Source organism: Tamandua tetradactyla, chromosome 23 (genome assembly GCF_023851605.1).
Source record: "Tamandua tetradactyla isolate mTamTet1 chromosome 23, mTamTet1.pri, whole genome shotgun sequence".
In the NCBI taxonomy this organism is placed as follows: Eukaryota; Metazoa; Chordata; class Mammalia; order Pilosa; family Myrmecophagidae; genus Tamandua; species Tamandua tetradactyla.
Window position 1 is genome coordinate 581,549 of NC_135349.1, and position 27,469 is coordinate 609,017.

Consider the following 27,469-nt stretch of genomic DNA (forward strand, 5'->3'; position numbering starts at 1 on the left):
CATTTTTCAGATTTATGGTTGTCCTCTGCCCTCCCATCTCCTTTAATAGTCTGCATGAAAAGGTGAGCTGTCTGGGAGGGGGTCTAATGCTTGACCCAGAGAAGGTGACCCAGCAGCCAGGTGCTGACCCTGCCCACGCAGATGGGGTGCAAGGCAGGGCACGAGACGCATGCTGTGAGCGTGCATCTCCATTCCTCTGAGCTTGCGGCCCTGAAGGATGACCTGGCAACTGTGCTGTTGAAGAAACTGCGTCAAAACAGAAAAAGTCAAGTTTCTTTACTCTTTTGTAGAATTGACAAAAAAAGAATAAAGATATTAGAAAAAGAACCCCATAATCCCACCACCCACAGAGAGCCTCAATGAATATTGTGTGGGGTTTTTTGGTCATTTGTTTTCCCCCTTAAAAATACAGTCATGACAGTTATGTTCCTATCATTTTCGCACTTTAAGAAACAAATTTTTACCATAACCATTTTTCCATGGCAATTAAACTCTTTATACACATCTTTAAATGACTGCACAAAATACCACTGTACAGCTGAGCCTTTGCCTTACCATTTCTCCTGTGGTTGGATATTTAAAGTCCCCGTTTTTCAATGTGAGTGTAACATCTTCCCATCTTCAGTTATTTCCTTAAGGCTAGATACTCAGAAGTGGCACAGTGGAGGTACTGCTTCGGGGCGGAGGGAGCATTTTTAAGGCCCACTCTGTACCATGTAGCATCACATCCCTGCCAGCAGCATGAGGACTGTGGTTTATTTCCTAGTTCCCTGTCCGAGGGTTGAGCCCTCGCTCTCAGTTCCTGCTGGTTCCATAGGTGAAAACTAGTGTCAGAATTTAATCTGCATTCTTATGCATTTCATTTCACACACATAGGTTTTTTTTTTTTATAGGTTCCATATAACTTTTGGGATCTTAGTTTCCTTATGCATGTTTGAGCTTTTTCTATCTAATATTGGTCATGTGTCCCTTTGTTACAGATCTGCCCCTCACTGTCACCTTCAGTTTGTGTTTAGTCTCACACACACACACACACACACCAATAACCTGGGGTGTCTTCCTAGCACCTTTCCTCACACCATGCAGCAGATATTCAGATACTTGCCTGTATTTCCTACCATATGTTTTGTTTTTCTAGTAATTTGATTTGCATGGGTATGTTTAGCTCTTCCACTGTGGGACCTGTGTAGGTGTGAAGTGGGATTCGGCTCTGCCGGCTCATTCACCTTGCACAGGTGTGAGTGTGAAGCCAGCCTCAGAGTGACGGGCGGTCCAGCATGGTGGCCCTGCTGCACACGTGGGGTGAATGCAACCTGCTCTCCTCGCCTGTTCCGCAGGAGCGGTAATGCCTCCTGCCCAGGGTAGCTGGGAGGAAAAGTGGCGCCGTCCTTAGTTGTAATCTGGAGAGCATTCCGAAACATGGCTGGCATGGAACAGCCACTCAGAGAAGAAATTGCTGCCCCGTTAGTGGCTAAGTAATTCCCCCAATGTTGAAGGGAAACGTTCCTATTTTGCATAGGTTACCTTCCCATTATTTCATGACTTTTTGGTCTTGGTTTCAGGGGTTAGAAAACGAGTATCAAGAAGAAGGGCTGCTTCTGGGACAATTTATGTACGACCAGGATGGGGAGTCCCTCCAGATGTTCCCTGTGCTGGTGAGCCCACACGGGGACCCCAGCTGCTGGCTCGCGGGCCCCCACCTCCCCTGTCGCAGGACCCAGCCTACACCAATGAACTGCTGTCTCTTGAAAATTAATCTGAGCTTTTAGCTCTTTTTGTCTTTAATGAGTCTTTTTAGTACACATTTTCACTGCACATAATGTGTATTGCAACAATAAGTCTATGACTGATAATGAGTCCTCGAATTCTACCTGAGCCTCGTGTCCTGTGACAGCTTAGCTCGGCTTGAAACTTCTCTAAGTCGGCTGCTAAAGCATAGTTAGGAAAGTGATTGGTTTGGGGTTATTAACAAGAAATAAGTGTGATTTTTCTCCCCCCCCCCCCCCTTGATTTCAGAAAAGACCTGAAAAAGCTTTCCAAATAGTGGAGCTTCGGATTTCTTCTAACTGGGGCCATCCTGAATACACATGTCTCTATCGGTTCCGCGTTCATGGAGAACCCGTCAAATAAAGACGCCGTCACTGCTGCTGTACATGTTTGTATATACCGGGACAGCCTGAAACACTGGACCCTTTGTGGAAGGGGGAATAACGACAGCAGGGGCAAGGTTAGGTCCCCTCTGCGTAACTGTTCTTGGGCTGCAGCAGGAGACGGGCGAGGCGCCTGGCACTCCTGCTTGCTCCTGCGGCGGCTTTACATTTGAATGTTTGCTGGGGAAGCATGGCTGCTGCTTTGGTTCCTCCCGTGGTGAGAGGTGATCTCTGCGGAATTTCGTTTGAATGTATGGTTATCAGAGATGCTCAGCTTTGTTTGGGGATTTGTTTTTGGACATAAAGCTGTTTATATTTGTATTTTTCTTAACCTCTTCCAGAACAAAGTAAATGAAGTTAAAAGGTTTGAAGTCTTTTTGAAGCTTTGATATTTAACCTTTTCACTGAACCTTTTAAAGGACTTGGCGGGGGCAGGTATATTTCATATGTTATATCCAACACACATTTCTTTCAGGGAAAAACAGTATCACCAGATTTCAGAGTTTTAAACTCCTTTCCTTCAGATTGGGATTTTTCCCTTTATTCAGCACCAGTAGTTATTTAAGTCATTAGGTAGAGAAATCATTAAAATTCCTTTTTGTGCTTAGTTTGTTCTTCTGAGAAAAATTTTCAGAGTAAGGACTCGGTGCACATATTCAGGAGTCGGGAGAGTTTCCTTTTCTCTAGGCTGGGGGCGTTGGACTCAGCAGGCAGTGGTCCAGCTCCGACACAACCAGACCCTGACCTGACCCTCGCTGCCTTCTCAGGTCTCCGCCATGCTTGTCCAGCGGGGGTGGCCGTGGCATTTTATTCAGAGTACAACAGAACTAAGGAACTCAATCTTCAGGACTTTTTCCAGGAGATCTGAATTTTACTACAAAGAGAACACTAATGTGCTCTGAATTTTCCAGAGGCTCTGTGTTTTTATTCCTCTGATAGTTATCAAAAAGTTTTGTCTAGTGTGGCAAACTCAAGGAACCCATCACATTTCACGATTATAGTTTTTCTCACAGCAGCATTTTTTTCAGGCTTCAGACTGCTGGCCATTCTCATGTGATTCTTTTGACTCGTTTTGGCTATGATTAATATTTAACATTTAGATTATTTTACAGAACAGATTTTATAAATGAGGTATCTGCAAGGCACTTAAAGTGCTACAGATGTTTTACCTTAAAATTATTTAAGTTTTGGGTTGAGACCATTTTTGGTGTACCATAAAGGTTGTATTTTCAGAAAAAGATAAAACGATGGTGCTGACAGGTTTTCTGAAGAGATTTATGTATATTGCACAACAGTCCTCAAATATATAAAAAACTACATCAACAAATAGCATTTCTTTTCATCTTCTCAGAGAGAACTGGAACTAAAGCCTGTGCAGCTCGGCTGCACACAGCATGTACAGGTGTTTCATGTGTTGCAGGTTAGGTGCATAAATCAAGTTTTCCTACACAAAGCTAAACTGGGGAGTTGGGGTGGAAATATTTTGAGTATTTATTTTTAAAGATGCCAGATAGGACTTTGTGCAATGTATTTTTGTAAATGCTTTTCAAAATATTTGTCTTTGGTAGTGTTTCTTTTGCTGCCACCAAATTGATAAGATGCTATTGAGATGTTTAAATAAAGAGTTTTAATTTTTAAAAGTGCATGTGATATTTCAAACGAATAATAAATTGTATTTCTTTTCTCAGTTTGTTTCATTTCTGCCCGCATGGGTGGGGGAAGAAGGACAAACAAATCTTCATTAACGACGTTTGTATAAATAAATTGCATATACATTGCCACATAGTAAATATTTTTGGTTTTGCAGGCCATATAAGGGCCATTGCAAATGTTTGACTGTGATGTAGCACAAAAGCAGCTGCCAGCAGTACCTCCATTGATGGGTGTAGCTGTGTTCCAGTAGGCTTTATTTACAGAAACAGGCAGCTGGGCAGATCTGCACTGAGGTTTGCCCATATGCTGTCATTCTACAATTTTCTGAGCATCTACCATGGGTCACACATCTTAGATCCTCAAAGAGTAACAGTCTGCATTCAGAGCCATATTCAGCAGGGGAGCTCTCCAGTTAAAGCACACCAAGTGTTGTTTTTGGGGGATACTAGCAATTTCCCATGGTTTGAATCTAATAAACACGAAATAACCATAATGCAAAAGGTTCTCACTTCCAGAAACCCCATGCATGGGAGATGCCATCCCTGCTCGGGATGTCAGGCAAAGCGGGGGTGAGATGAGCTCAGAATGGTACGGGGCGCCCCACTGACTCAGACTGACTGCTGGCTCGGCGGATTCCTGTTGGTAGGACAGCTACTCTGTCCCATTTTGTGGGACGGAAGTCTCTGTTAGAGCCACTCGGGCAAAAGGGTAAATGAACGGCAGGGAGTACCAGGAAAACTAGTTAGGAACCTGGAAATTGAAATTCATACAGTTTTCACATCACAAAATAATCTTTTGATCTACTTCCAACCATTTAATGATGTTAAAGCCAGTTTTTGCTCGTGGTCCATTCAAACCAGGAGGCCAGATGTGGCTCACAGGCCATGGTTAGCTGACCTTGGCACCGTGTCCCAGAAGTTCTATACCTGTAGTATATCATTTGAGGGAATCGAGGCTCAGAAAAGGGAAGTAACTTGTTCCAGGTCATGCAGCTTGTTCCAGGTCTGAGGGGCAAACCCATACTTAAAGTTCTGGAGACAGATCTGGGCTTAAAACCCAGCTCACTTACTCAGAGTGTGCTATTTGTTTGAGCCTCAATTTTCTCACCGGTCAACTGGGAAGAAGAAGGGACGCCTGACGTCTTGCATAATTAGTGTGTTCTCCCTGAGACTCGAGCAGGATGTGCAGGTGGGTGTGCCCAGGGGAGGCCCAGCTGTCAGGAAGCAGGACAAGAGAGCAGAGTGCACCAATACTTAAGGGACAGGCAGGTAACAGGAGACAGACAAGGATGGAGTGGGGAGGGAGCTGCGGGCGGAGGATGCAGGGTAAGCCAAGCGTCCTCCTGGAGACAGCAGGACTAGAGAAGCCAGAGGAGAGGGCCAGGCTGCAAGTCTGAGGCCTGGGTTTCCTCCAAGGTCCACCCTTCACTTGGTGTCAAAATCTTCCCCTGTGCCTCCATTTCCTCAGCTGGGAAGTGGAAAAACTAATACCTCCTCTCTAGAGTTGTCAAATAAGTCGATGTAAGCTCTTGGAATACTAGGTAGCACGTAGCTGGCACTCGGATGTCTGGCGTTTACTTGGCGAAAGTGTCTTGGGGTGACTCCGGCGGGCTCTGCGGGGCTGTGGTCGCAGCTCTCGGACTGAGTCTCGCGGCTGAGACCCGCACGGGAGGGGAGGCAATCGGTCCCCAATGAGGCCGCTTTGTCAGTAAGTCTGGCCAACCCTGAAAGAAGAGAGGTGGGGGGAAGAGGCACAGAGGAGAATCCGTTTTAGGGGAGAGGCGCAGGCCGGGGGTTCGGTGAGGGCAGAGAGGGGCTCCAGCGGGGGCTCGGCAGACAGGCAAGCGGCCCCTGCAAAGGGGAGCCCCGCACGCTGCTCTTCCCGGCTTCCTTTTTAAGCACGAAGCTGTGCCCTACTCTGAAGGGTGGCCGTGGGAGCAGGCGCCTTCAGGTCGCGGCGTGCTCGCCTTAGATGGGTCCCGCGGCGCGGCTGCGCCCGTCCGCGTCACTCTCCATGGAGCTGGCACACCCAAAGGCGCGCGGCCGCTCCGCAGGGCCCGGCCTGCTGCCCTCCAAGGGCGCCGGCAAGCCAGGCGCGGCCCCCGCTGAGGCTGAGCCCCACTTCTTTCCTAGTCCGGCCTGCGACCTCGTATTGATGACGCGGTTTCACTTGCAAAGTTCGGGTCTTCTCTTCTCAGCGCCCCAAACCCTGCACTGCCGTCCAGACGCGCGGGAGCCGGTCCGGGGTCGCGGGCGCGCGCCTGGAGGGCACGAGGGGCCTGGGATCCAGCCCAGCTCCCGCCGCCCGGTAGCCACGCGCGGCCGCGATTGTGACGTGAGCGCCCCGCCCGCTCAGCCCAGGCCGCGGGGGCCGCCGCCGCCCGCGGTCACGTGGGCCGCCTCGCGAGCCACCGTAGCGCCGGCCCCGCGGGACGGAAGCCGGGAGGCGCCGCCGAGCGCCCGCGACAGCTCCGCGCTTGCTCGAGCCGGGCCATGGCGGCGGCGGCGGCGGCGATGGCCGAGCAGGAGAACGCCCGGAACGGCGCCCGCAACCGCGGCGGGGTACAGCGGGTGGAGGGCAAGCTGCGCGCCAGCGTCGAGAAGGGCGACTACTACGAGGCCCACCAGATGTACCGGACCCTCTTCTTCAGGTAGCCGGGCCGCCGCCCGCCTTTCCGCCTCGTCGCCCGAGACTGCGGCCCGCCCCCGCGCGCCTCCCATTGGCCGCGCCCCGCTCGGCCCGCGCCCCCATTGGCCCGCGCCGCTGCCCGTCCCGGAGCCCAGGCGGAGTGAGTGGCCCGCGGGGTCCCGGCTGGGGGTCTCGCCGGGCCTCCAGCCGGCTCGAGGGGTTCCGAGCTGAGGAGCAGGGCTCGGGGTCGGGGTCGGCCGCCCGCCCTGGCCTCCTGACCCGGCCCCCCGCAGCCCCCGGACGCTGGCGCGGCAGCGGCGGGGTCCGCGATCGCAGCGCGCCGAGCCTCTCCCGCCCGCGCCTGCGGGTCTTCCGTGCTTTTCTCTCGGCCTTCCTGCCCCTGCGCACCTCGTGGTCACGGCGCCGAAATCAAACCGGCTCTTCTCTAAAGCCCATGCTTGTGAGACCTGAGCCGGCCGTCCCCGCGGCGCGGCCCGGCCCGGGTGGAAGATGTGCGTGCGGAGCCCGCGGAACGCGGAGACGGCACCGGGAGGAGCGCAGGGGCCGCGTTGGGGCGGCCGAGCGCGGGGCGGGGCGGTGACCGGTGGGCAGCGCGGCCTCGCGTGCGCGGTCACGGGGCTGCGGCGTGCAGCTGCCCCCCGAGCTCCAGGCGTGCAAGCGACCTTTTGTCCTCGAGGGTGCGGGCCGCGGAACCGTTCCTGGGAATGGTTTTAGGTATTTTTAGAAGATTTACTCTGCGCCGTGAAGTACCCTAGTTTTCCGGTGACCACGGAAGAGTAAGGGTTTGGTCGGTCCGGGTAAGGGCCGTGGGCCGCGGCTTTTACAGTTTCACCTGGGGTTGAACTTCCCTTTAGGCGGTAAGTTGAAGCAGGGTTCTGAGTACTTCGGATCTTCTTTCCGCTTGGGTCACGGGTCACTGGGCTGTGCCAAGTCCAGTCTGTCTGCCCCAGACGTTTCCCAGATTGTGGCGCTGGGCGGTCACTCGGCTCCCATGGTGGCGTGGGGGACTTGATCTCAGTGAAGGTTCTGGACTTACCAGTCCCCAGACCGGTCAGGTGACGGACATGATGCCCTTTCCACAGACACTCATCAGTGCTAGGAAAGAAGAATGGAGGGTGGGCACCAGCTCTTCTCCAGCCCGAGCTGGTTTAGCAGGTCTGCGGTCAGGCCCTGGTGACTTCACAGCCGAGGTTTTCCCGGTGACTTACAGATGCCCCTGCGCAGCGGGGCTGGGGACTGGGCTGCTCCGGGACATGGCCCTTGGATTCCTGGCTCTAGGTCCACAGCAGGCTGTTAGCCTCTGCCCTGGGACTCAGCCATCTGCGGGGAAACCTTGTTTCCAGAATTTTGTATTTATTAATCCTGACACTGAAAACACAAATCCGTCAAGCTACGTGTATTTCATCTTATTATTGTGTTGCCAAATGCCTTTCTAAAGTCTGGCTGTTGTGTTTGTAAAGAGATTTGTCTCTCCCTTCCATTGAAATCCACTTAGTTTAACCTCTGCAGGAGACAAGCCGTCGGCGCTTGATGTTCATAGTGACAGGCCTTTATAGGTCCCTCATGCCAGTTGAGCCTGTCACCGAACATGGACCACTTCCACCAGTGTCCGGGTCGGGGCAGCCCACAGACGGGGCTGTTCTCGGGAATCAGCCGCAGATGCAGGCAGGCATCCAGTACCCACCAGGAACTGCGCCTCTGCATGTCGTGGTTGTCTCGTAGGGCTCGAGGCTCGCCATTGCTATTCTCGGGATCTGTGCATAAATCCTGGCCCTAGCAAAAGTGGATCTTCAGAAAAACAAGCAGATTATTCCTTGCTTTGAATCATCCTCTAGTGATGGCTGTCTTCGGGATTTCACCATGGGTTGTATTTTTAAACGGCCAGTCCCTCCACCTGAGACCTGGATTTGAGGTTAGGAGGGTCCACCCGGAGTTCCCACGAACCCAGGGTGATGTGGCTTTATGCAGGAAACGGCCCTGGAGGTGGGCGAACCTGGGCGCAAACTCCGCTGCTTTTCTGTAGTCTGTTCTGTGGCCTGGGATGAGTTGTGTCGCATCCTGGGGCCCCCATTTCCTCACTGGTAATTTGGGATTACTCGGGCACCTCTTCCGAGAGGTGGGAAGCTAACAGCATCATGTGGCCTGGTTTGGTGACGCTGTCAACTGAGCTCGGGCAGTCACTGCCTCACTGGAGCCATCAGGAGACAACGGGAACCATGTGGAGTCATCCCTTTCCTCCAAGATGGAATTCCCTGTTCCCAGTTCCAAGATTCCCACCCCAAATTTAGAACACTGCTGGAAACCTCAAGTTTACCATATTATGTTACTTTTTGTCTTTTTATATATATTTACTTTCAAGTATTGACATAGATACACGGTTTAATGAGTTTTGACATTTATAGGCCCATGAAGCCCTCACCACGGTCCATAAACTGAGAATATCTGTTACCACCCCCCATCCAGGCAGCCAGACGGGCTTTCTGTCACGTGGTAAATTTGCGTTTTCTAGAACTTTATGTAAATGGAATCATACAATATGTATTCTTTTGTCTGACGTCTTACATTCAGTCAATGAAATTGTTCTGAGATTCATCCACATACGTAACCTTAGGTCATTTTTATCTGTAAACAGTTTTCACTTTATGGACACACCACAGTTTGTTCTTCTGTTTGCTCGCTGAATAAATTCAATAACTTCTGCTATTCCAGTTTACTTACACTGTATCCCCCAGCAGCTTATCATGGAAGAGAAAGAATTGGGCGGCCCAGCAGATTGCTTGTTGGGTGTGATTGTGCTGCGAGAGGTTGGGAGGGTCACAGTTCACCTGGTCAGGTTGGAGAGCTGAGAGTCTGTCTCAGAGACCGTGCTGCCGGCCGCAGGATGAAGGCGAGCCCCTGTTCCCGGCTGCTGGGCTGCCTCATGGGCCCGTGAGCCTCTGCGGCGTTGGTGACCACGTCAGCAATGGCCAGAGAGCTCCAGAGGCCCCAGCGTGCCACGTCTTCACCTCAGAGGGCCTGTGTTGGCTGGTTTGCAGATCGGCTTTTACTTTTTATGTGGCTGGGAACCCATGTCCAAGAGGCAGCCTTCTGTGCGTCGGTGTGCGCTTGCCCGCTGGAGCCCGCTGGGCCTGTCGGCACCTCCGCGGTAGCTCCCCGAGCTCCTGGGGCTTCCAGATCGATGGCATCTCTGGGCCCTTCCCCGCCGCGTGGAGCTTAAACTTTCCAAAATGGGGTCTTCCTGCCCATTTATTATTTCAGTAACTTACTTTAACTGTTGATTCTTCATTGTGGCTCACAACTTATTTTGCCTCTTAATAAATATAAGAAATTTTGCAAAAGAAAAACTTAAAATAATATGTGTTGTCTGCACACTGCAACCTAGGGCCTAAAAGACGTTTTCCTTAAAGGAGCTTTTGGAATTGAGGCACCTGTGCCGTGTCGGCTCAGGCCTTGCTGTCTGGAGAGGTCTTTCTGAAGCCAAGTGAGTCCTCTTCGGCCTTCAGGTTCAGAAGTGGACGCGGCAGGCCCGGGCTCCCTGGGCAGTCTTGTGCGTGCGCCTGCGCTCACCACCCATCCACTCACACTTCAGCATGCACTTTGATTTCCCTAGCCTTTCAGCACACTCCTCAATAGATCTTCAGTATTTCCCCTTCATGTCTGAGACTCCCACTGTTGGGCTCCCGCGGTGGGCGTCTCACGGGGTTCCCTCCGTTGACACCCACCCTGTTTTTCATCACTAGTATCAAAACTTCTGTTTTTGTGTTGTTGTTTTTTTCCTAAAGTCAAATAATAGAAAAATGAGCTAGAATAGTCGCACAGACACCTTGCTCTGTAGATGAAGCTGCTGCTGCCACTTCTAGCAGGTGGCCCCGGCACCCCCACACAGAATGCCCTTTGCCTGTGGACACACGAACCCTGGTTTCCTTGTATAAAGGGTGAGGGTGTCTGTGTGCAGTGTAGGAAAGTGTCAGTGTCGGGAACCCAGCGGGTCGGCGCTGTGGGGTGAGGGGCAGCACTCGGCCGGCTTTCTCCCCCCCCCCCCCCCCCCCCCCCGCCACCACCCGGGCTCAGGTAGTTCCCTCGGCCTTAGTGGGCTTCCGAGCCCTACTTAGTCACTCAAAAGGAAAATCCCCCCCAGCTCCCAAGATCTTTATTTGAAAAAGAAGTACATTCATTTTCCAGAGTTGCCTTTTGCTATTTTGTCACTTACCAAGTTCCTTGACCCGGCCATGGCAGTTCCCCACTAAACTGTAGAAGGCAAGGCTGGAGGTGTGCAGAGAGTGCAGTCGGGGTCTCCCCCCACCTCGTGGGGGCACGGGGGCTGCCTGAGCAGGGCTGAGGGGCATGGGGTGCCATGCTCTGCAAGTGTGCCGTTGGAGAGCAGGCTCCCCAAGCCAAGGAACTCAGGGCCCTGTCTCCCTTCTTTTGGTTTTCTAAGAGGCCATCTCTTGCTGTACCTCAAAATGGAAGATTCTAGATCTCTTTGTGGTGTTTCTCATAAGCAGAAACAAGTTGGTGTGGTTGCCATAGAGAAATACTGATGGTTCTTCATATGTCCATACAAACATGTGGCAGCATGAACTTTGAACACTTTTATCCAAACTCCCTGGTCACGCGAGGCCGGAAGCCCCTTGGCGTAAACATATGCCGACTTTTGGAATGACGAGACAGGTGGGGGACTGGCCACAGCGTAGATGCTCTGTCATGGTGTTAAATGGGCGTGGGGGCGGCCACAGCCAGAGGTGCAGGTATCACGCGTGTGTGTGTGCATGCGGATGTGAGTCTCTGCGCAGGTGTGAGCCTGCCACGAGTGTGGGTGTAAGAGTCCCTGCGGGGGTGTGAGTCTCCACGCGGGTGTGAGCGTGCCACGAGTGTGGATCTCCCAGTCTCTGGGTGTGAGCGTGCCATGAGTGTGGGTGTCTGATTCCCTGCGCGAGTATGCGCTGCCAGTCCCTGGCGGTGCTGATGGACCTGCGGGCTGACAGGTGCTCTTCTTGGCGTGTAGGTTTCACCTTGCCCCTTCCCCAGTGTGCAGCCCCACGGGGTCCCCTTGGGGACAAAGCTCTCGGGGTGCTGGCCAAGCGCGGGGGTTGGGGGGCTGGCAGAGTCAGACTCGGTGCCTTTGGGAGGAGGAGACCTTCACTGTGGCCCAGCACATTCCCAGACCCTAGCTGTTGCGGAGCCCCCACCCCAGCTTTCCTCTTTCCCTATCACTTCTACTGTCTCTTAATAGTTTTCATTAATTTGATTTGTTTTAAATGTGGCTTTATCCAAGGGAATTTTGGCTGGGAGGCACCGACTTGATTGGCTGGTTATGTGTTTTTCTCACAGTCACTGAGATAAATGTATGACATAAAGCTCTCTGGGCCCACCCAAGCCACAGAGCCCACCCTGGAACCTGTGGCCTCCCTTTCAGGTACCCTTGAGAGCTGCCCAGCCTGGGATGCCCCCGGATTTCCTTCTGCCTCCTTCTCTCCTTCCAGCAGGGTCCTTTGCTACCTGAGGTAGCTCAGTCCAGCCTCTGCTCCCCTAAGCATCTTGTTCATCACAGACAGACCCTTCCATCCTCATTCTTTACGTTCTGAGTTACCTATAGAGCTAGTCCTGTGCTGCTGAGTTACCAGTGAAGCTGGTCCTGTGCTGCTTACTTACCAGTGGAGCTGGTCCTGTGCTGCTTAGTTACCAGTGAACCTGGTCCTGTGCTGCTTAGTTACCAGTGAACCTGGTCCTGTGGTGCTTAGTTACCAGTGGAGCTGGTCCTGTGCTGCTGAGTTACCAGTGAAGCTGGTCCTGTGCTGCTTACTTACCAGTGGAGCTGGTCCTGTGCTGCTTAGTTACCAGTGAACCTGGTCCTGTGCTGCTTAGTTACCAGTGAACCTGGTCCTGTGGTGCTTAGTTACCAGTGGAGCTGGTCCTGTGCTGCTGAGTTACCAGTGGACCTGGTTCTGTGCTGCTGAGTTACCCATGGACCTGCTCCTGTGCTGCTGAGTTACCAGTGGACCTGGTCCTGTGCTGCTTAGTTACCAGTGGAGCTGGTCCTGAGCTACTTAGTTACCTGTGGAGCTGGTCCTGTGCTGCTGAGTTACCAGTGGACCTGGTCCTGTGCTGCTTAGTTACCAGTGGAGCTGGTCCTGTGCTACTTAGTTACCTGTGGACCGGTCCTGTGCTGCTTAGTTACCTGTGGACCGGTCCTGTGCTGCTTAGTTACCTGTGGAGCTGTTCCTGTGCTGCTTAGTTACCAGTGAACCTGGTCCTGTGCTGCTTAGTTACCAGTGGAGCTGGTCCTGAGCTACTTAGTTACCTGTGGAGCTGGTCCTGTGCTGCTGAGTTACCAGTGGAGCTGGTCCTGTGCTGCTTAGTTACCAGTGGAGCTGGTCCTGTGCTACTTAGTTACCTGTGGACCGGTCCTGTGCTGCTTAGTTACCTGTGGACCGGTCCTGTGCTGCTTAGTTACCTGTGGAGCTGTTCCTGTGCTGCTTAGTTACCTGTGAAGCTGCTCCTGTGCTGCTTGGTTTTGAAACCACCTTTCCTCTGGAGTTCAGGATGCAGAGGTGACACCAGCCGATGGGAACCACCCACTTCGCCCAGACAGTCTCCTCCATGCGCCATGGGAAGTGACAGTGGAACCTGACATCAAGGGGAGGACTTGAGGGCACAGGGTCCCGGGTGATCCCAGTTAAGGGGGGCTAGCAGGAGAGGAGGTGGGTGTGTTCAGACTTCTTGCGACCCCCACTAAGACCAAGACCCCCTCGCTTTGTGCACAGACACTGCAGGTCCCACCCCAGAGCAAGGCCACACTCGCAGCCTGGCCTTGGTCCCTCCTGCACACCAGCCTGTTAGGAGGCAGGAAAGCCGCTGCCGGGATCCTTACCTATCAGTGGGCCAGGTGCCCTCGTGCAGTGCAGGCCCTGCTCCACTGGGCATCAGACCGCGACAGGGGCACCAGCACTCTGGGGTCTGAGTGGGGCCCTGAGACAGCCCTGCCCGGAGCCTGGGGTATCGGGCGGGACGCTCCAGCTCGCCATGCCCTTGGGGCCGAGCCTGTTCCTTCTGTGGAACCCATGCCTCATGAGTGGCTTCGAGGTGTGGAGGAGTACCGGCTTCTGTGAAAGCGCTGGAAAACCTCAGCTTGTGTGGTGCCTCCAGATCCGCGCTTGCCTTGGTGGACATCAGGAGAGGTGCTTGCTCTGGGGTAGGTCTGCGAGGTGACCGCACACCTGCCCTCCACTCACCCGCTGCCTCTGACTTGCAGGTACATGTCACAAGGCAAGCCCACCGAAGCCCGTGAGCTCATGTACTCGGGAGCCCTGCTGTTCTTCAGTCACGGTCAGGTATGCAGTGCTGCCATCCCCTGTCCACACTCTGCACCCGGCTACGCGGGCCTGTGGGTGGACTGGCTTTGGGCACACTGGTCTGGGTTGCGCCTTCCTGGGAGGGAGAGCCCAGAGCCCGGATGCAGAGATGCTGCTCTCCAGGGGCCATGCCCAGGGCCCTCAGGGTGGTTCCTGCGCCACTGCGTGGGCCGGGGGTCCTCAGGCACGTGGGCTGCACAGCCGAGGGACATGGGGCTCAAGGTAGCCTTCCTGGCTCCAGTCTGTTTGCAGGCCTCCGCCCTGGGCCTAGAGCTGCTGCTAACTGTGGTGCTCCCCTTTGCCTGTGTTTGCAGCAGAACAGCGCCGCGGACTTGTCCATGCTGGTCTTGGAGTCTCTGGAGAAGGCCGAGGTCGACGTGGCCGACGAGCTTTTGGGTGAGGCTTCCTCCCGGGCCCTCCGCTCACCACGACTGCAGCTGCAGCTCTGGTGCCGCCCAGCACAGCCGGCGCTCCGAGCGCAGGGCAAACCGTGCCTTGATGGTGGGCATGGCTCTGGCCTCCCCCAGCAGAGGGCACCTGACCTGCTGGCACCCTGACTGGCCTGGGTGCCGCTTGGGTGGATGGGGCCCCGCCCGCCACAAGCTGAGCTGCCATTCTGTCCCAGAGACATAGCTGTCGGCCTGACGGTGCAGTCAGCATCAGCTGGGAGGCCTTTCCATGGGCTGCCCGGTGGGAACAACCGGGCAGGGCCGCTCCTGCTCCTGCACTCGCCTGGGCCATAGGGGAGGAGAAGAGGAGGAGGCTGTGGTCTTCTTGTCTTATCTGTAGCAGCTTTATTCATGATGGGTAAGGAACGGAAAAGACCCAAACACCCTTCAGTGGGTGAATGAGTAAACAAACCAGGAGACGCCCATGCCAGAGGATAGTACTCGGTAATCAGCAGAGAAATGAGCTGCTCATGCACACAGCGTAGAATGACTTTTCATTTCCAGTGACTGTCTTAGAGCACAGAGAAGAAACAGCACAAACGTTTTAGCAGCCAAGTACAGGATGTGCTTTTGAGGAAAGAAAAATCCGTGACAGTGGGGTGAGACTACGTTCTTGACCCCAGCCTATATGTGGCTTCCCAGTGCTTCCCGGGCTTTGCCCGCCAGGGAGCAGGCGAGCGCTGGCCGCCTCCTCGACTCCGGGGCCTGGGCCTGCACTGGACAAGTCGATGGGAGACAGCATTCCTGGCGCTCACACGTGGGGGCACACGGGGCATGCAGCCCACTTCCCAGCCACTCTTCAAAGTTAAATCTCTGCTTTCAGTTCTTTTGTTTCGGATGCACCTTTCAAAGAACTGGGCTGTTTGCGTGTTCCTTGGGTAAGAGTCTGTGTTTGTGTTGTTTTTAGAAAACCTGGCAAAACTCTTTAGTTTGATGGATCCCAATTCTCCCGAGCGCGTGGCTTTTGTGTCTCGAGCCCTGAAGTGGTCCAGCGGGGGGTCAGGGAAGCTGGGCCACCCCCGGCTGCACCAGCTCCTGGCCCTCACCCTGTGGAAAGGTGAGCTCTGGCCGTCAGGTGGGGCACGAGGCCGTCAGATGGGGCGCACGGGGCCATCAGGTGGGGGCACATGGGGCCATCAGATGGGGGCACACAGTGCCGTCCGGTGGGGGCACACAGGGCCGTCGGGTGGGTGCACACAGTGCCGTCCGGTGGGGGCACACAAGGCCGTCTGGTGGGGGCACAGGGCCGTCCGGTGGGGGCACACAAGGCCGTCGGGTGGGGGCACAGGGCCGTCAGGTGGGGGCACAGGGCCGTCCAGTGGGGGCACACAGGGCTGTCCGGTGGAGGCACACAAGGCCGTCTGGTGGGGGCACAGGGCCGTCCGGTGGGGGCACACAGGGCCGTCCGGTGGGGGCACACAGGGCCGTCCGGTGGGGGCACACAGGGCCGTCTGGTGGGGACACAGGGCTGTCTGCCCTTTCGTGTCTGCCGGGCCTGGGAGCTGGTGAGAGCAGGAGCGTTGAGTCCCCTTCTTTGCTCAAGGGCCTCGAGGCTGCACAGAGCCATGGGCCTGTGAGCGTGTAGAAGCAGGCAGCTTCTGGGGGTCTCGGGACTGCCTGGGGGGCCGGCGTCCCTCTGCACCTGGTTACCACATGTGCACCCTCCAGCTCCTCTGCCTCGACCCCTGGTCAGTTGGCATTGTTGACCGTGGTAACGTGAGGGGACTTTGCCCCCATCTGGCAGAATAAGAAGGTCTGTCCTGTGCTGGGAGGGCCATGGGGCTGAGTTGCTGGTGCACAGAGGACCTCCCGGCCATCTTCCAGGCCCCCTCATGTGCCTCCCCACGGCTCCCTTTCTGCCAAGCCCACAAGGGAGCAGCCTGCCCTGCCTACCCCAGGGCCTGCCTTTGGGCCCAGAACAGGACTGAGATGTGCCGGGCCCCCCTCGTCCCAGCACTGCCCCTTTCCCGACTGGACGTGGGTGGGGGATTCAGTCGGCACTGTGTGCTCACGGGTGCCGGTGTATGTGGCCCCAGGTCTGCTCGTGGTTCTGTCGTCAGGCTTTTGGAGCACTTCTTTCCCCAGGTAGTCGTGTGGCCTGTGTCACTATGAAGCAGCTCAGATAGGTGGTTATTTCAGAGCTTTTCGGGGCTCCCTTGGCCCCTGGGAGCCGGTCCGTTGCAGGGAGGTGCTAGGTGAAGGTCCCGAGGACAGGCAGTGTTCCATGGAGGTTTGTGGGCACCAGCATGAGGCGCTGGGGCCTGGAGGTCTGGGCTCAGGATGTTCTCAAGGCCGTGTGGCTCGCTCCTGGGCCCTCCTGGGAGCAGCTGTGTGGACCCCGTGGGTACACATCCTCAGCCCCAGGCACTGCCCTTCTGCCCCATCCACCCAGCAGACAAGCACTGCCCCCAGGAACCCCAGCCTCAGGAGGGCCAGTGCACCCCAGAGGGCTGAGCGGGGTCCCAGGTGGGGGGCAGGTTCCTTCCAGCCTGACCCCCAGGGGAGGTTGCCACCTAGTGCCGCTGCCCACCCCCCTGAGTGGCAGTGGCCTTGCGTGTGGCCATTGCTGGGGGAGACTCACGAATTGCCTCTGAAAGCTTGGCATTTTCCCTGTCACAGTCCCAGAGGGATATGGGGGCAACGATTGCTTAGGTCCAGGCAGGATGCGGAGGCTGGAGACAGGAAGGTGAGGGGAATTCCCCTCTGAGTGCTCTGGCTGAGGTCCCTTCACCTAGCTCCCCTCCCAGGAAAGAGTGGAACTTGCTGAGGCCAGCAGCCACCCTGCAGCCTCCTCCCTCGGAAGCTGATGCAGCCGCCCAGCCCTGCCCGCCTTCCAGCAGGGGCCCGGCCAGGCTCACTGGCCACTCCCTGTTTTTCTGAAAGGCCCTTGCACCACTGCCACTGTTGGATTGAGGGGCTTGTCAGTTGCTGTCCTGCCTCCAGATGCCCGCCGCCACCCTGTCCTTTCTCCTGAGAAGTGGGGTGCCACTGCAGACCCCCATGGCTCCAGGCCCGTGCCATGGCCCATGTGCCTGCCCCTTAGACACGTGGTGTGGCTACAGGTTCACATGGTGACCCTCTGTGGCCCGAGCAAGACCCTCGCTGCCGACTGCCTTTCCCCTCTTAGCTGTTAGGTGCCTGGCCTTGAGCACAAGAAGGTTGGCAGTTCCTGTGTTGGATGGAGAAGCGCTGTTGGCTAGGGGTCCGCAGTGGACTCTGGGGGGCCGGAAGCGCCTGTTGGGCCTGGCTGCAGGGCCGCGCCATGTGAGGCGTCGTTACGGCGCGTGCGCGTCTCTGAGTCTCTCCTCTCCCGTGTAGAGCAGAACTACTGTGAGTCCCGGTACCACTTCCTGCACTCCGCTGACGGAGAGGGCTGCGCCGACATGCTGGTGGAGTACTCCACGTCCAGGGGCTTCCGCGGCGAGGTCGACATGTTCGTGGCCCAGGCGGTCCTGCAGTAGGTATCCACACGGCCGCTCGGGCAGTCGGGGCCACAGGCACCGCCCACCTGCTCCCATCCGGGTCTCCAGCCCTTTAGACGGTCTCAGTTGAGCACTCAGAGGAGTACGCTGTCGGGTTTTATGTTTGAGATGGCTTGTTTTTATTTTGTCAGGGCAACTCATCTTCTGTAGGAAGCATGTCTCATAGACAGACGCTGTCTGGGTGTCTGTGTCTGCGGGTGTTGTCAGCACATGAGCGTTTCCTTTCCTAAATGGGTCGTCGCTTGCTCATTCATATGAATCCCGTTCCTCTGTCCCTCTGTCCCAGCTGTCCCTCATCCTATCTGTGTTCCAAGCCCCTGGTCATTGAATGAGTTGAGGCAGAAGCCCTCTCGCCCTGAGCCTCTTCCTCCCCAAGCCAGCCTGCCTCCACTCCTGTGCTCTCTGCTGGTCCACACTTGAGCCTTTTCTCTGTTATAATGGAAGAAGTTCACACATGATCAAGTTTATTTCTTCCTAACAAAAAAGCTTGGTTTGACAGTCTGGGTGTAAGAATAGCAGTTGTTCCGTGGAGCTTCAGGCAGGACTTGGTGGCAGAATGCAGTACTTTACCTCAGTTCTTTGCTGCTGAGTCTGTGACTTTGAAAATGAAAAGTTGTTTAAATCCCATAACTCACTAACTCTGACTTCATGGCACATGGTTCAGATGTCTTTTCTGGGCTCAACTTGGGCTGCTTCTGAATCACTGAATCTAAATCCCATTTTATTGACCCTCTCTGTCTTCGGGAGGGCTTATCTAGGGGACAGCTGCGGGGACATGTGCCACAGGGCAGCAAGCAGGGCCTGTCCCAGCACCTGGCACACGCTAGGGCTCACAAGCCCACCTGCCCACCTCGCCCTCTGCCTCTCGGCCCCCTGCTCCCTGCAGGCAGACAGGTGGAAGCAGGTGTCCAGGGGATGTGGAGATTCTAGTTTCCTAAATCCGGCAGGTGTGGGCTGTTGAACTCGGAGAGGCATGTGGCCAAGCCCGTGCCCTCTGTCTGCACATCATGGGTGCCCAGCGGGTCCCTGCGCAGTGAGTGGTGCTGTGAGCAGGGCTGGTGGCAGGGCCTGTGGCCGGGTCCTGGAGCAGCCACAGTGCTGTGCCTCTGCTCAGAGGGCCTCCTCCTTCCCAGGTTTCTCTGCTTGAAAAACAAAAGCAGCGCGTCGGTGGTGTTCACAACATACACGCAGAAGCACCCATCCATCGAGAACGGGCCTCCCTTCGTGCAGCCCCTGCTCAACTTCATCTGGTTTCTGCTGTTGGCTGTAGAGGGGTAAATTGTGTGTGTGTGTGTTATTTTTATTTCTTCCTGTGTTCGATTAGGAATGTTTCTTTCACCGCTTTCTGATGTTTCAGAGGCAAGCTGGCTGTGTTCACCGTGCTGTGTGAGCAATACCAGCCGTCCCTCAGGAGAGACCCGATGTACAACGAGGTGAGTGGGACACAGGCTTGGCTCGGCGCTCACTGGGGGAGCGGTCAGGCTGGAGCCGGGGGCGGTGGAGAGCCACGGACTGTCCTCACGTTCAGTGGCCCTGCCCTTGCCTCCTCCAGTACCTCGACAGGATAGGGCAGCTGTTCTTCGGGGTGCCGCCCAAGCAGACGTCTTCCTACGGAGGCTTGCTGGGTAAGTCCCAGGCAGGGTCCCCCGAGGGGAGGGCACAGCTCCACAGCCTGAAGGGGCCTCGTGCCCACACGCCTCCCTGCCTCCTGGCCTCTCTTGCCATCTCTTAGTGGCAGTCCCCAAGCTACCCCCTGCTTGGCCCCAGACCCCAGGGCGCCCTTGGTGGACACGGAATTAAGGACAGTCCTCTGTGGTCAAGCCCGACACCCAGGTGTCCCCCACACCCGCTAGAGGAGGGCTCTCAGCCTCTTCCCAGGAGCAGGCCCCGCCCGCCCCTGGGTGTTCTCCAGCCCCTTGGATTCACTCAGGTTCAGTTCTCTTGATCAGCTTTTCTTCTGCCAGGCCAGGGACCAGAAGAGTCCTTGATTTTTAACTTTTTTTTTTAATCTATATTTTTAGATGTGTTAAGTTTTATTTTCTGTATAGGTAAAACATTCAGAGTTCAAAGTTCAAAAAACGTGCCTGTGCCCTGCCCCAAGTTCTCCCCCCTGGGCAGGTCTCCTGGACGCTTCTGCTTCCTGTGCCAGTGTGCACACAGGCAGACAGACAGAGCTCCCGTGTTCTGCACAGTAGAGCCGTGCTGAGTGCATCCCTCTGCACTCCTTTGTAGTCTGGTAGATGTGGGGTGCCCCCAGGCAGGGGGCAGCCCCCCGTGGTCCCAGCCCCCCAGCCGGCCACCATGGGACCACCTGGCTTAGCCAGTGGCCTGGGTGGGTGTCGGCCACTCAGCCAGCACTGCCCCTCCCAGGGCTTTCAGCCACACCACAGGCCCTGTGCCCTCTGAGGGAGGGTCTGCCTCATGCCAAGACTATTTCAGACACTGTTTTCCCACGTTGTTTGTTACTTAGTCCCTTTAATTTGCCTGGGATTTATCTTTAGCGGAAGATGTGAGCAGGGCTCCCCGGGTGGGTGCCCCTGCCCGTTGCTGCACCAGCCGCCGTCCGCAGCTCCCCACCACCCCGCCTGGCTGCATCCCCACGGGCCTCAGGCCTCCCAAGGCTTGGGAACTGGGCTCGCCGTCGTCTGCGAAGACACGGCCATGTGTGGAGCACCGCTCTCTCACAGCGTCCTCTCGGTGCTCATTTATTTTTCCATCAGAGAGCTGAAGTTGGCTTTTCTGGTTCTCAGAAGTACCGGTAATGTGCGTTAGGGATGGAGTTTCTATCTGCCTAACTGCGTTGCACGGCCCGGAACAGTGGCCTGCTTCTTTCTGCGTGCCCTCGCTTCCCTCTGTGTTCACCCAGCAGATGGTCACTGGGTGAAAACTCGATAAATGAAGAGGAAAGTGTTAGTGGTGGCACCTGCATGTGCTGGTGATGGCAGGTAACTTGCCTTGGAAACAAAAGTATAATGTGCCCTTGATTTCTAGCTTTTCATTTGGTCAGAAAGGATCTTTTCACAACACTTTCAAAGGCCCTTTGGACGAGTTTCCTGTCTGCCCCGTGTCCCTGTTGGCTTTCCTTTGCAGGCCAGGCCCATTTCTTGGTGTGCGGGTGTGCAGGTGTGCGGGCGTGCATGCGTGTGCTGAATGGCAGGGTCACACTTCATTGTTGAGTACCCTGTTATTGCAGCACCGTTTGGTGAATTTGTTTTTTGGGAAGTGCGTGGACTGGGACTTCCCCGCGTGGCGGGCGAGATCCGCTTCTCTAAGCAGTTCTCAGCTGTGGGGCTCCTGGGCCTGGTCTGTGCGTGGAAAGGGCTTGGCCCCCCCAGAACCTCGGAAGCCAGCCCTTGCAGGCCGCTGGGGAAGGGCGTGACGGCCCGCCTGCCTTTCCTTCCAGGGAACCTTCTGAGCAGCCTCATGGGCTCGTCAGAGCAAGAGGAGGAAGAGGAGAGCCCGGGCGACAGCAGCCCCATCGAGCTCGACTGAGTCTGCATGCCCACGCGGGCACCGGGAGCTGCAGAGCAGTGTCAGGGCGCAGGGTCGCAGCACACCCGCCTGCGGGGCTCGGCACCGGCTGCGGGCGGCACCCCCGTGTCTGCTCTCCGTTATTTATGTGAAGGGCCGAGGGCCACCAGCCTGCCTGTCGCTGCGCTGACCTGGACTTCAGAGCGAGCGTGCCCTTGGCCTCCAGCGCCCTCGCCCGTGTCCCCTCACTAGATTGATGCCTAATAAAGCACAGGTCTTGCTGTGACAGCGCCCTTTCCCATCCTTGTTTCTGGTCTCCTTCGGGCAGGGGTGCAGGCGCCGCGGCCTGTGCCGTCAAGAGACTGAGGCTGTGCAGCCCTCCGCCGGCGCCCGGCCTCGGACCCACCCTCCGCCCTGCAAACGCCGGCGGCTCCGCCCGTCTCCCTTCCCTCTGGGACAGGCAGCGCACTGTGGCCTGGCGGAGCTTGTTCTGTCTTGATGGAGTGTCCAGGGAGTGAGGGCCAGCCCGCCCCGGGTGGGCAGGGGCACCCCTGGCTCATCCCATTAGCTCCTGCACGGCCACCGGCCGGGGACCTGGTCCTTGACCGTCGGGCGCCCACAGGAGCCCCGCGCGGAGCAGCTGCTGCTCGCAAGCACCACGTCGCCACTTTCGAAATGTCGTTTCTGAAAAAGGGATACTGTGGGACTTTACGTTTCTTTCATGATGCAATATTTATTCTTATTGGGTTATTGGTTCCATTGACCTAACGTTTTAGGTTTTAACCAAATGCCCAGTCCAGGAAGGAGCAGCCCATCCTGTCACGGACACCCAGCCAGATGTCACCGGTATAATTACAAAAGGGGAAACACTTTATTTTTTCACAGTTAAAATAAAAGTTGTAGATTAATACACAGCGATCATGCACGGGAAGAAGGAAATATACCATTTTATTTACTGTAAAAATGGAATTTAAAGGAAGGTTTTGTGTTAATTGTTGAGTTTAAATAAACACTTTATACTGGACTTTGTGGCGCTGGGCCTTTCTGAGTGGGCTCCTGGGCTGGGTCTCGAGTGTGGAACCACAGGCTGGTGGGGTGCAGGCTGGCCCTGGGTGGGTGGCAGAGCTGGGGGTGCAGTGCTGACGGGAGATACAGAGCTGGGGGTACACATGTGAGGGGCTGCAGAGCTGGGGGGGGTACAGTACCCGGGGAGGTGTAGAGCTGGGGACTCTAGAAGTAGGGGTATGGGAGGGGGTGCAGAGCTGGGGGGGTACAGTACCCGGGGAGGTGTAGAGCTGGGGACTCTAGAAGTAGGGGTATGGGAGGGGGTGCAGAGCTGGGGGGGGGTACAGTACCCGGGGAGGTGTAGAGCTGGGGACTCTAGAAGTAGGGGTATGGGAGGGGGGTGCAGAGCTGGGGAGGGTCTGTTGCTCTTGGCACCAAGCCTGGGGGTCCCGGGGTGTCTGGAGGCTGGCGAAGGAGCTCTGGGGGAAGCGTCAGCATTCGGCTACGACTTGAGGAGCAAACATCTCTGTGTCATTTGATGTAGATTTGGAAAATTTCCAGCGGGTCATGGACGTCCCGGCTTCCAAAAGTGGATCCGTGGGTGGAGTGGCAGGTCAGCAGGGAAGGGCCTGGGGGCACCGGTCCGTGGGTCTGTCCACCCACCCACAGCTCCCATGCGCCCCCTGGCGGCCTCGCAGCCCCTGAGCCACACCACTGGAGGTCCTGAGGTCTAGGGTTCCTGGAGCCACTGGAGCCCCCCGAACTGCTCGAGTTACTGAGAGAAGCCAGTGGTGCAGGGGGGTCAGAGACAGTGACCCCGAGGGCTTGGGGGGTTGCATTGGGCCGGGCCGGGGTCTCCTACAAGCTCGTCGGGAAAGATGAGGCCAGGGAGGGGCAGGAGGAGGCAGCACCACTGCCTACCTGAGGGACCAGCTTCTCTAACGGGTGGGCAGCCTCCCCCACCCCGCGCCCTGCTAAGCTCTCCCAGCCCCCTGAAGGGCCGGGCCTTGGGGTGGACTCGGGGGCACACCCCGCGGGTGCCAGGCCTCGGGCCGGGGCGGGTCGGGAACTGCGGCTCTTCCCTCGGGCCTCTGGCAGTGACCCCAGATGGACGCTGCTGGGGTTGAGGCAGTGGTCTGGGGGCAGCAGCCGCCCCTGGGAGGGTCCTGGCCCACTGGCCTACGTCAGCAGGGTCTTTGGGGGGGACCCCGGTGCTGCTGGGGGGGAGCCTGGGGCCTGGTGGCTCCAGGCTGTGGACAGCAGCACCGGCACCCCGTGCTGGTGTCAATGGTTTTGGGGTCCTCGGGGCTGAGGAGCATCTGACCCCACCCCTGGGGGGGGTCTCAGCATGGGTTTGCTGCCACCTGTGCCCAGGACCCCACTGAGAGGGCCCAGAGCTGCCCGCCAGGCAGAGGGTGGACGTGCTGGGAAGGGGGGGACACCCACGGACCCCTCCCCTGGTCTAAATCCCCTTTGAGGGCCTGGACTGCGTAGATGGGACCTTTGTGGGGTTAAGCTGCGGCCACCTGGGTCAGGATGGGCCTTGGTCCTATTATCAGACTCGGTAGAGGAGGCCACGGGGGTAGAGGGGGGCGAAGCCAGAGAAGAAAGGGAGGACGCGGCCACCAGCAGTGCCGCGAGATGGAAAAGCCCCGGGACCGGAGACCTGGCAGCCAGACCACCCGGGCCGCACGCAGCCTCCGGAGCCCCTGTGCGCGGGGACCAAGATGAGCAGAGACCAGGACACGCCAGAGCCACGCTTTATTCGAGGACATGACGCGGAGCCGGGGGTCGGGGACAGCCCAGGCCTGAACCCCCCCCCCCGCCACCGGCCCACCAGGCTTCCCAGGAGACCCCCGCCCGCCCGGAACACCTCAGGGAGGGAGGCTCTGGGTGAGAAATAAATAGGGCGTTGCCTGCGCTGCCAGCAGCACGGGGGAGGGGCGGGGGCCGGTCAGCAGGGGCGGGGCGGCCCTCCCTCCCCTGCCTGTCCCCCGTGGGCCCCCTGCTGGGGTCAGGGCCTGTGCTGCCCTACCCTCCCTCCTGACCCCTGACCCAACACAGTGGCCTGAGCTGGAGGGGGTGCATGGGAAGGAGGGGGATGGGAGGGAGGGTGTTGAAAGGGGGAAGGGCTCCCCCACCCCACCCCCACCCCCACCCCCACCACCCGGCCAGGGCTGCGGGCAGGGGCAGGGCAGAGGTGGGGCAGGCGTCGACCCCAGCAGCACAGGTGTCCTTGACAGCCTGGAAGCTCCGCTCCCCGCCCCGCGGGGGCCCTGGCAGGAGGGCTAGTGAGGGGCCGAGGGCAGCGGGTCACAGCGGGGAGGGGGGCGGCAGCAACAGGTCTGGGGCAGGGGTCCCGCCGGGTCTGCGGTGACTTCCGGACCAACGTCCTGGCGGCGAAGCTCAAGCCCAGGCAGGGAGCCCGGTGTGCACGTCCAGGTCCACTGTGGGGGCCGCTGGCTACGGCTTATGCTTGAAGTGGGCCTCAACTGCGGGGGGCGGGCATGAGCACCGGGCGGGGACCCCACCTGACCCCCGCCCCCTCACCCGACCCGTGCCCCTCACCTGCCCCCTCACATGACCCCTGCCCCTCACCTGACTCCCCCACATCTCACCTGACCCCCGCCCCTCACCCCTCACCTATCCCCTCACCTGACCTGTCCCCTCACCCAACCCCCGCCCCTCACCCGACCTCCGCCCCTCACCCGACCCCCACCCTTCACCTGAACTCCGCCCCTCACCTGAACCCCGCCCTTCGCCTGACCCCCCTGCCCCTCACCTGGCCCCTCACCTGTCTCTTCACTTGACCCCTGCCCTTCACCTGACCTCCGCCCCTCACCTGACCCCCCCACACCTCACCTGACCCCCACCCTTCACCTGACCTCCGCCCCTCACCTGACCCCCCCACACCTCACCTGACCCCCCTGCCCCTCACCTGGCCCCTCACCTGCGTACTCCTGCGGCAGCATGGGTCTGTCCATGACCTTCTGGAAGGCGGCCACCCACTCCCGCTGCTCAGCCTCCGTCTCGCAGGCGAACAGGAACTTGCGCTCAGGTGTGACGATGGTCAGGCCGTGTGCCCAGTGGTGGCCCTGCGTGCCCGGCGGGAGCCGCGCCAGCACCCGGTAGCCGCCCTCCGTGCTGCCGATAAAGACCTCCCCACGGGCGAAGGCGTCCTGGGGAGCACCAGGCTGGGGCGAGGCCGACCTGCACCCCTCGAGGCCAGCCCGGCCCGTGCCGCCCGTGCAGTGTGGGGACAGGAAGACGCCCCTCCCGGGGCCCCACTCACCAGGGGGTCTTTGAAGTACATGAGCCTCCGGTCGTCCATGGTGAACCAGCGCCGCCGGAAGCCCTCTGTTTGCTGCGGGCACAGCGCATGAGCGGCTGCCAGCCCGGAAGGGCCCGAGCCCCAAGGTCCCAGAGTGCCCCAGAGCCCCCCACAGCCCCCCACAGCTGCCCAGAGCCCCCCACAGCTACCCAGAGCCCCCCCAGCACAGAGAGTCCCCCACAGCTGCCCAGAGCCCCCCACAGCTGCCCAGAGCCTCCCACAGCACCCTGCCCCTCACTGCCTCCAGGCTCTGCTCACAACCAGTTCCATAAAGCCCGCCAGCCCCCCGCTTCCATAACAGTCCCCTGGGTGCCCCGCCCTTCCCCTTGGGGTGTCCCCATCCACCCACCCCCAACCCCCTCCGCCAGGCAGACCCATGCTAGGGACCAGGAGCCACGGCCTGGAGCTGCTCGGACCACACTGCAGGAGGGAGCTGAGCCCACCCAGCCTGGGGGCCCCACCCCAACCCAGGGCTCTCGGGGAGGCTTCCGCCTGCAGACCCACCTTAGGCCCCGTCTTCTCCATGTACCCCTCCTTCACATAGTTCCTGGACAGCTTGGGCACCAGCTGGGGGGCAGGGGGCAGGGCCAGGAGGGTGGGGGTGCAGCCCGTCCAGGCCACTCACCCTCCACGCGCCCCTCCGCAGCTCAGCTGGCCGGGCCACCCCTTCCTCCATCCCACCCTCCAGCTCCCAAGGCCTGCCCTCCCTCCTCCTCCCCTACCCTCCCCCTCCCCTCCCCCTCCCTCCCCTCCCCTCCCCCTCCCCCCCACACCCCACGCCCCCTCTCTCTCTCCATGCACTGCAGCTAACCAAACCTTTGCCAGGATGAAGTAGGGGTGCTGGGGTCCCTGAGGGGCCCACCTCCCCAAGGACTCGCAGCCCCCCGTGCCCCCCCACAGCTGCAGCCACTCACATCGGCATCGCCTGCCCCCGGGAAGGCCACCTGCAGGTAGTGAAAGCGAGCCGCCCGCAGCGCGTTGAACCAGTCGGCCATCTCCTGTGGACAGAGCTGCGCGTGGGCTGGGGGCTCCCCAGGGCAGGGGTCCCCGTGGGCTCCTCCCCGTGGGACAGTGCTTGAGCCACCCCCACCCCCAGGGCTGAGGCCTGACTATGGGAAGGGTTAGGGCCTGACCGGACGGGCGGACGCGGCAGGGCGGGTGGTGGCAGCATTGGTCCCAGGCCCCTCCGCCCCAGCCCTGCTGGGGGTCCCGGTTGGCCCCTTCCCCGGAGCCTCCTTCGTAGCAGGAGGCCGGCCTTGGCCACCCGGGGGCAGAGCGGGGTTCCCCCACTGATAGAGCCCCTCACAGCAGCACCCTGCCCGCAGCGGAGTGGGTGAGGGGCACGGGGCACCCCGTTCCAGCCCCCTCCTCTCAGCCCACCAGCCTCTGGCAAAGCCCCTGGCCCGAGGTGGCCCCCGCTGGGGGGCTGGCCTCTCCCCTACCTGCTCCCGCCTGGCCTTGCCTCTCCCCGCACAGGGGCAGCAAGTGGCCACCCCCAAGCGCCTGCACCAGGCCCTGGCTGCTCCCAGGACCGGTGCCCGCTGTCTTCTTTGGCTGGACTGGCCCTGCCCCGTCTACAGAGACCTCAGTGCCAGCGAGCCCCTCCCTCCGGCCCAGCAGCGGCTGCCCCGCGTCTCCTCGGCCACCGTGCCCCCACGGGATGCTGTCCGCCAGCTCCCCGGGCCCGCCATCTGCAGCCACTCCCACGCATCCCGGCACTCACCCCAGCGGTGCCCCGGCCCTCCAGCCCCCCTCCCAGGAGCTCCCAGGCCTTTCCACATCCTGCCCCCACCGCCTGGGCAGCTGCCTTGGGCCCCACTGCTCCCCATGCGCCCAGGCCCCTCTGGGAACCGCTGGACCCGGGACTGGCGGAGGAACCTTTCCGAAGTCCACACTGGGCCAGGACGCCCTCCCTCGGCTTCCCACT

At 58.4% G+C, this 27,469-nt stretch overlaps 3 protein-coding genes and 1 long non-coding RNA gene across 19 annotated transcripts in view; 2 read left to right on the forward strand and 2 right to left on the reverse strand.

Annotated features, from left to right (window-relative positions):
• Positions 1–3,834, forward strand: part of SUN1 (Sad1 and UNC84 domain containing 1) — a 48,541-nt gene extending 44,707 nt beyond the window's left edge. For all 8 annotated transcript variants that reach the window (XM_077140386.1, XM_077140385.1, XM_077140388.1 and 5 more), the window contains 2 exons: positions 1,563–1,655; positions 2,017–3,834. In XM_077140386.1, the coding sequence (XP_076996501.1) occupies positions 1,563–1,655; positions 2,017–2,130 (207 nt within the window). In that variant the 3' untranslated portion in view covers positions 2,131–3,834. The remainder of the gene's footprint in view (positions 1–1,562; positions 1,656–2,016) is intronic.
• On the reverse strand, positions 289–6,976 carry LOC143666859 (uncharacterized). Of its 3 annotated transcripts, none has more exons than XR_013167758.1 (3): positions 6,840–6,976; positions 5,294–5,526; positions 289–5,016 (listed from the first exon to the last, which is right to left on the reverse strand). It is a non-coding gene; the product is annotated as an uncharacterized LOC143666859 (long non-coding RNA). The 3 variants fall into 3 exon arrangements; XR_013167759.1 differs by lacking the exon at positions 6,840–6,976 and adding an exon at positions 5,720–6,115; XR_013167757.1 differs by lacking the exon at positions 6,840–6,976 and adding an exon at positions 5,770–6,115 and having other exon boundaries at positions 290–5,016.
• On the forward strand, positions 6,244–21,492 carry GET4 (guided entry of tail-anchored proteins factor 4). Of its 6 annotated transcripts, none has more exons than XM_077140393.1 (9): positions 6,244–6,453; positions 13,705–13,783; positions 14,119–14,200; positions 15,161–15,310; positions 17,572–17,710; positions 18,869–19,009; positions 19,093–19,168; positions 19,288–19,360; positions 21,139–21,492. In XM_077140393.1, the coding sequence occupies exons 1-9, from the start codon at positions 6,296–6,298 to the stop codon at positions 21,225–21,227; spliced, it is 987 nt and encodes a 328-aa protein (XP_076996508.1). In that variant the 5' UTR covers positions 6,244–6,295; the 3' UTR covers positions 21,228–21,492. The 6 variants fall into 6 exon arrangements, with proteins under 6 accessions (XP_076996508.1, XP_076996510.1, XP_076996512.1 ...); XM_077140395.1 differs by lacking the exon at positions 6,244–6,453 and adding an exon at positions 6,923–6,943; XM_077140397.1 differs by lacking the exon at positions 6,244–6,453 and adding an exon at positions 7,072–7,166.
• Positions 21,493–24,423: 2,931 nt separating this feature from the next.
• ADAP1 (ArfGAP with dual PH domains 1) overlaps positions 24,424–27,469 on the reverse strand; it is a 34,867-nt gene continuing 31,821 nt past the window's right edge. For both annotated transcript variants that reach the window (XM_077140399.1, XM_077140400.1), the window contains exons 7-11: positions 26,457–26,540; positions 26,047–26,109; positions 25,504–25,575; positions 25,162–25,390; positions 24,424–24,703 (exon numbers count right to left, since the gene is read on the reverse strand). In XM_077140399.1, coding sequence (XP_076996514.1) covers positions 24,675–24,703; positions 25,162–25,390; positions 25,504–25,575; positions 26,047–26,109; positions 26,457–26,540 — 477 coding nt within the window. In that variant the 3' untranslated portion in view covers positions 24,424–24,674. The remainder of the gene's footprint in view (positions 24,704–25,161; positions 25,391–25,503; positions 25,576–26,046; positions 26,110–26,456; positions 26,541–27,469) is intronic.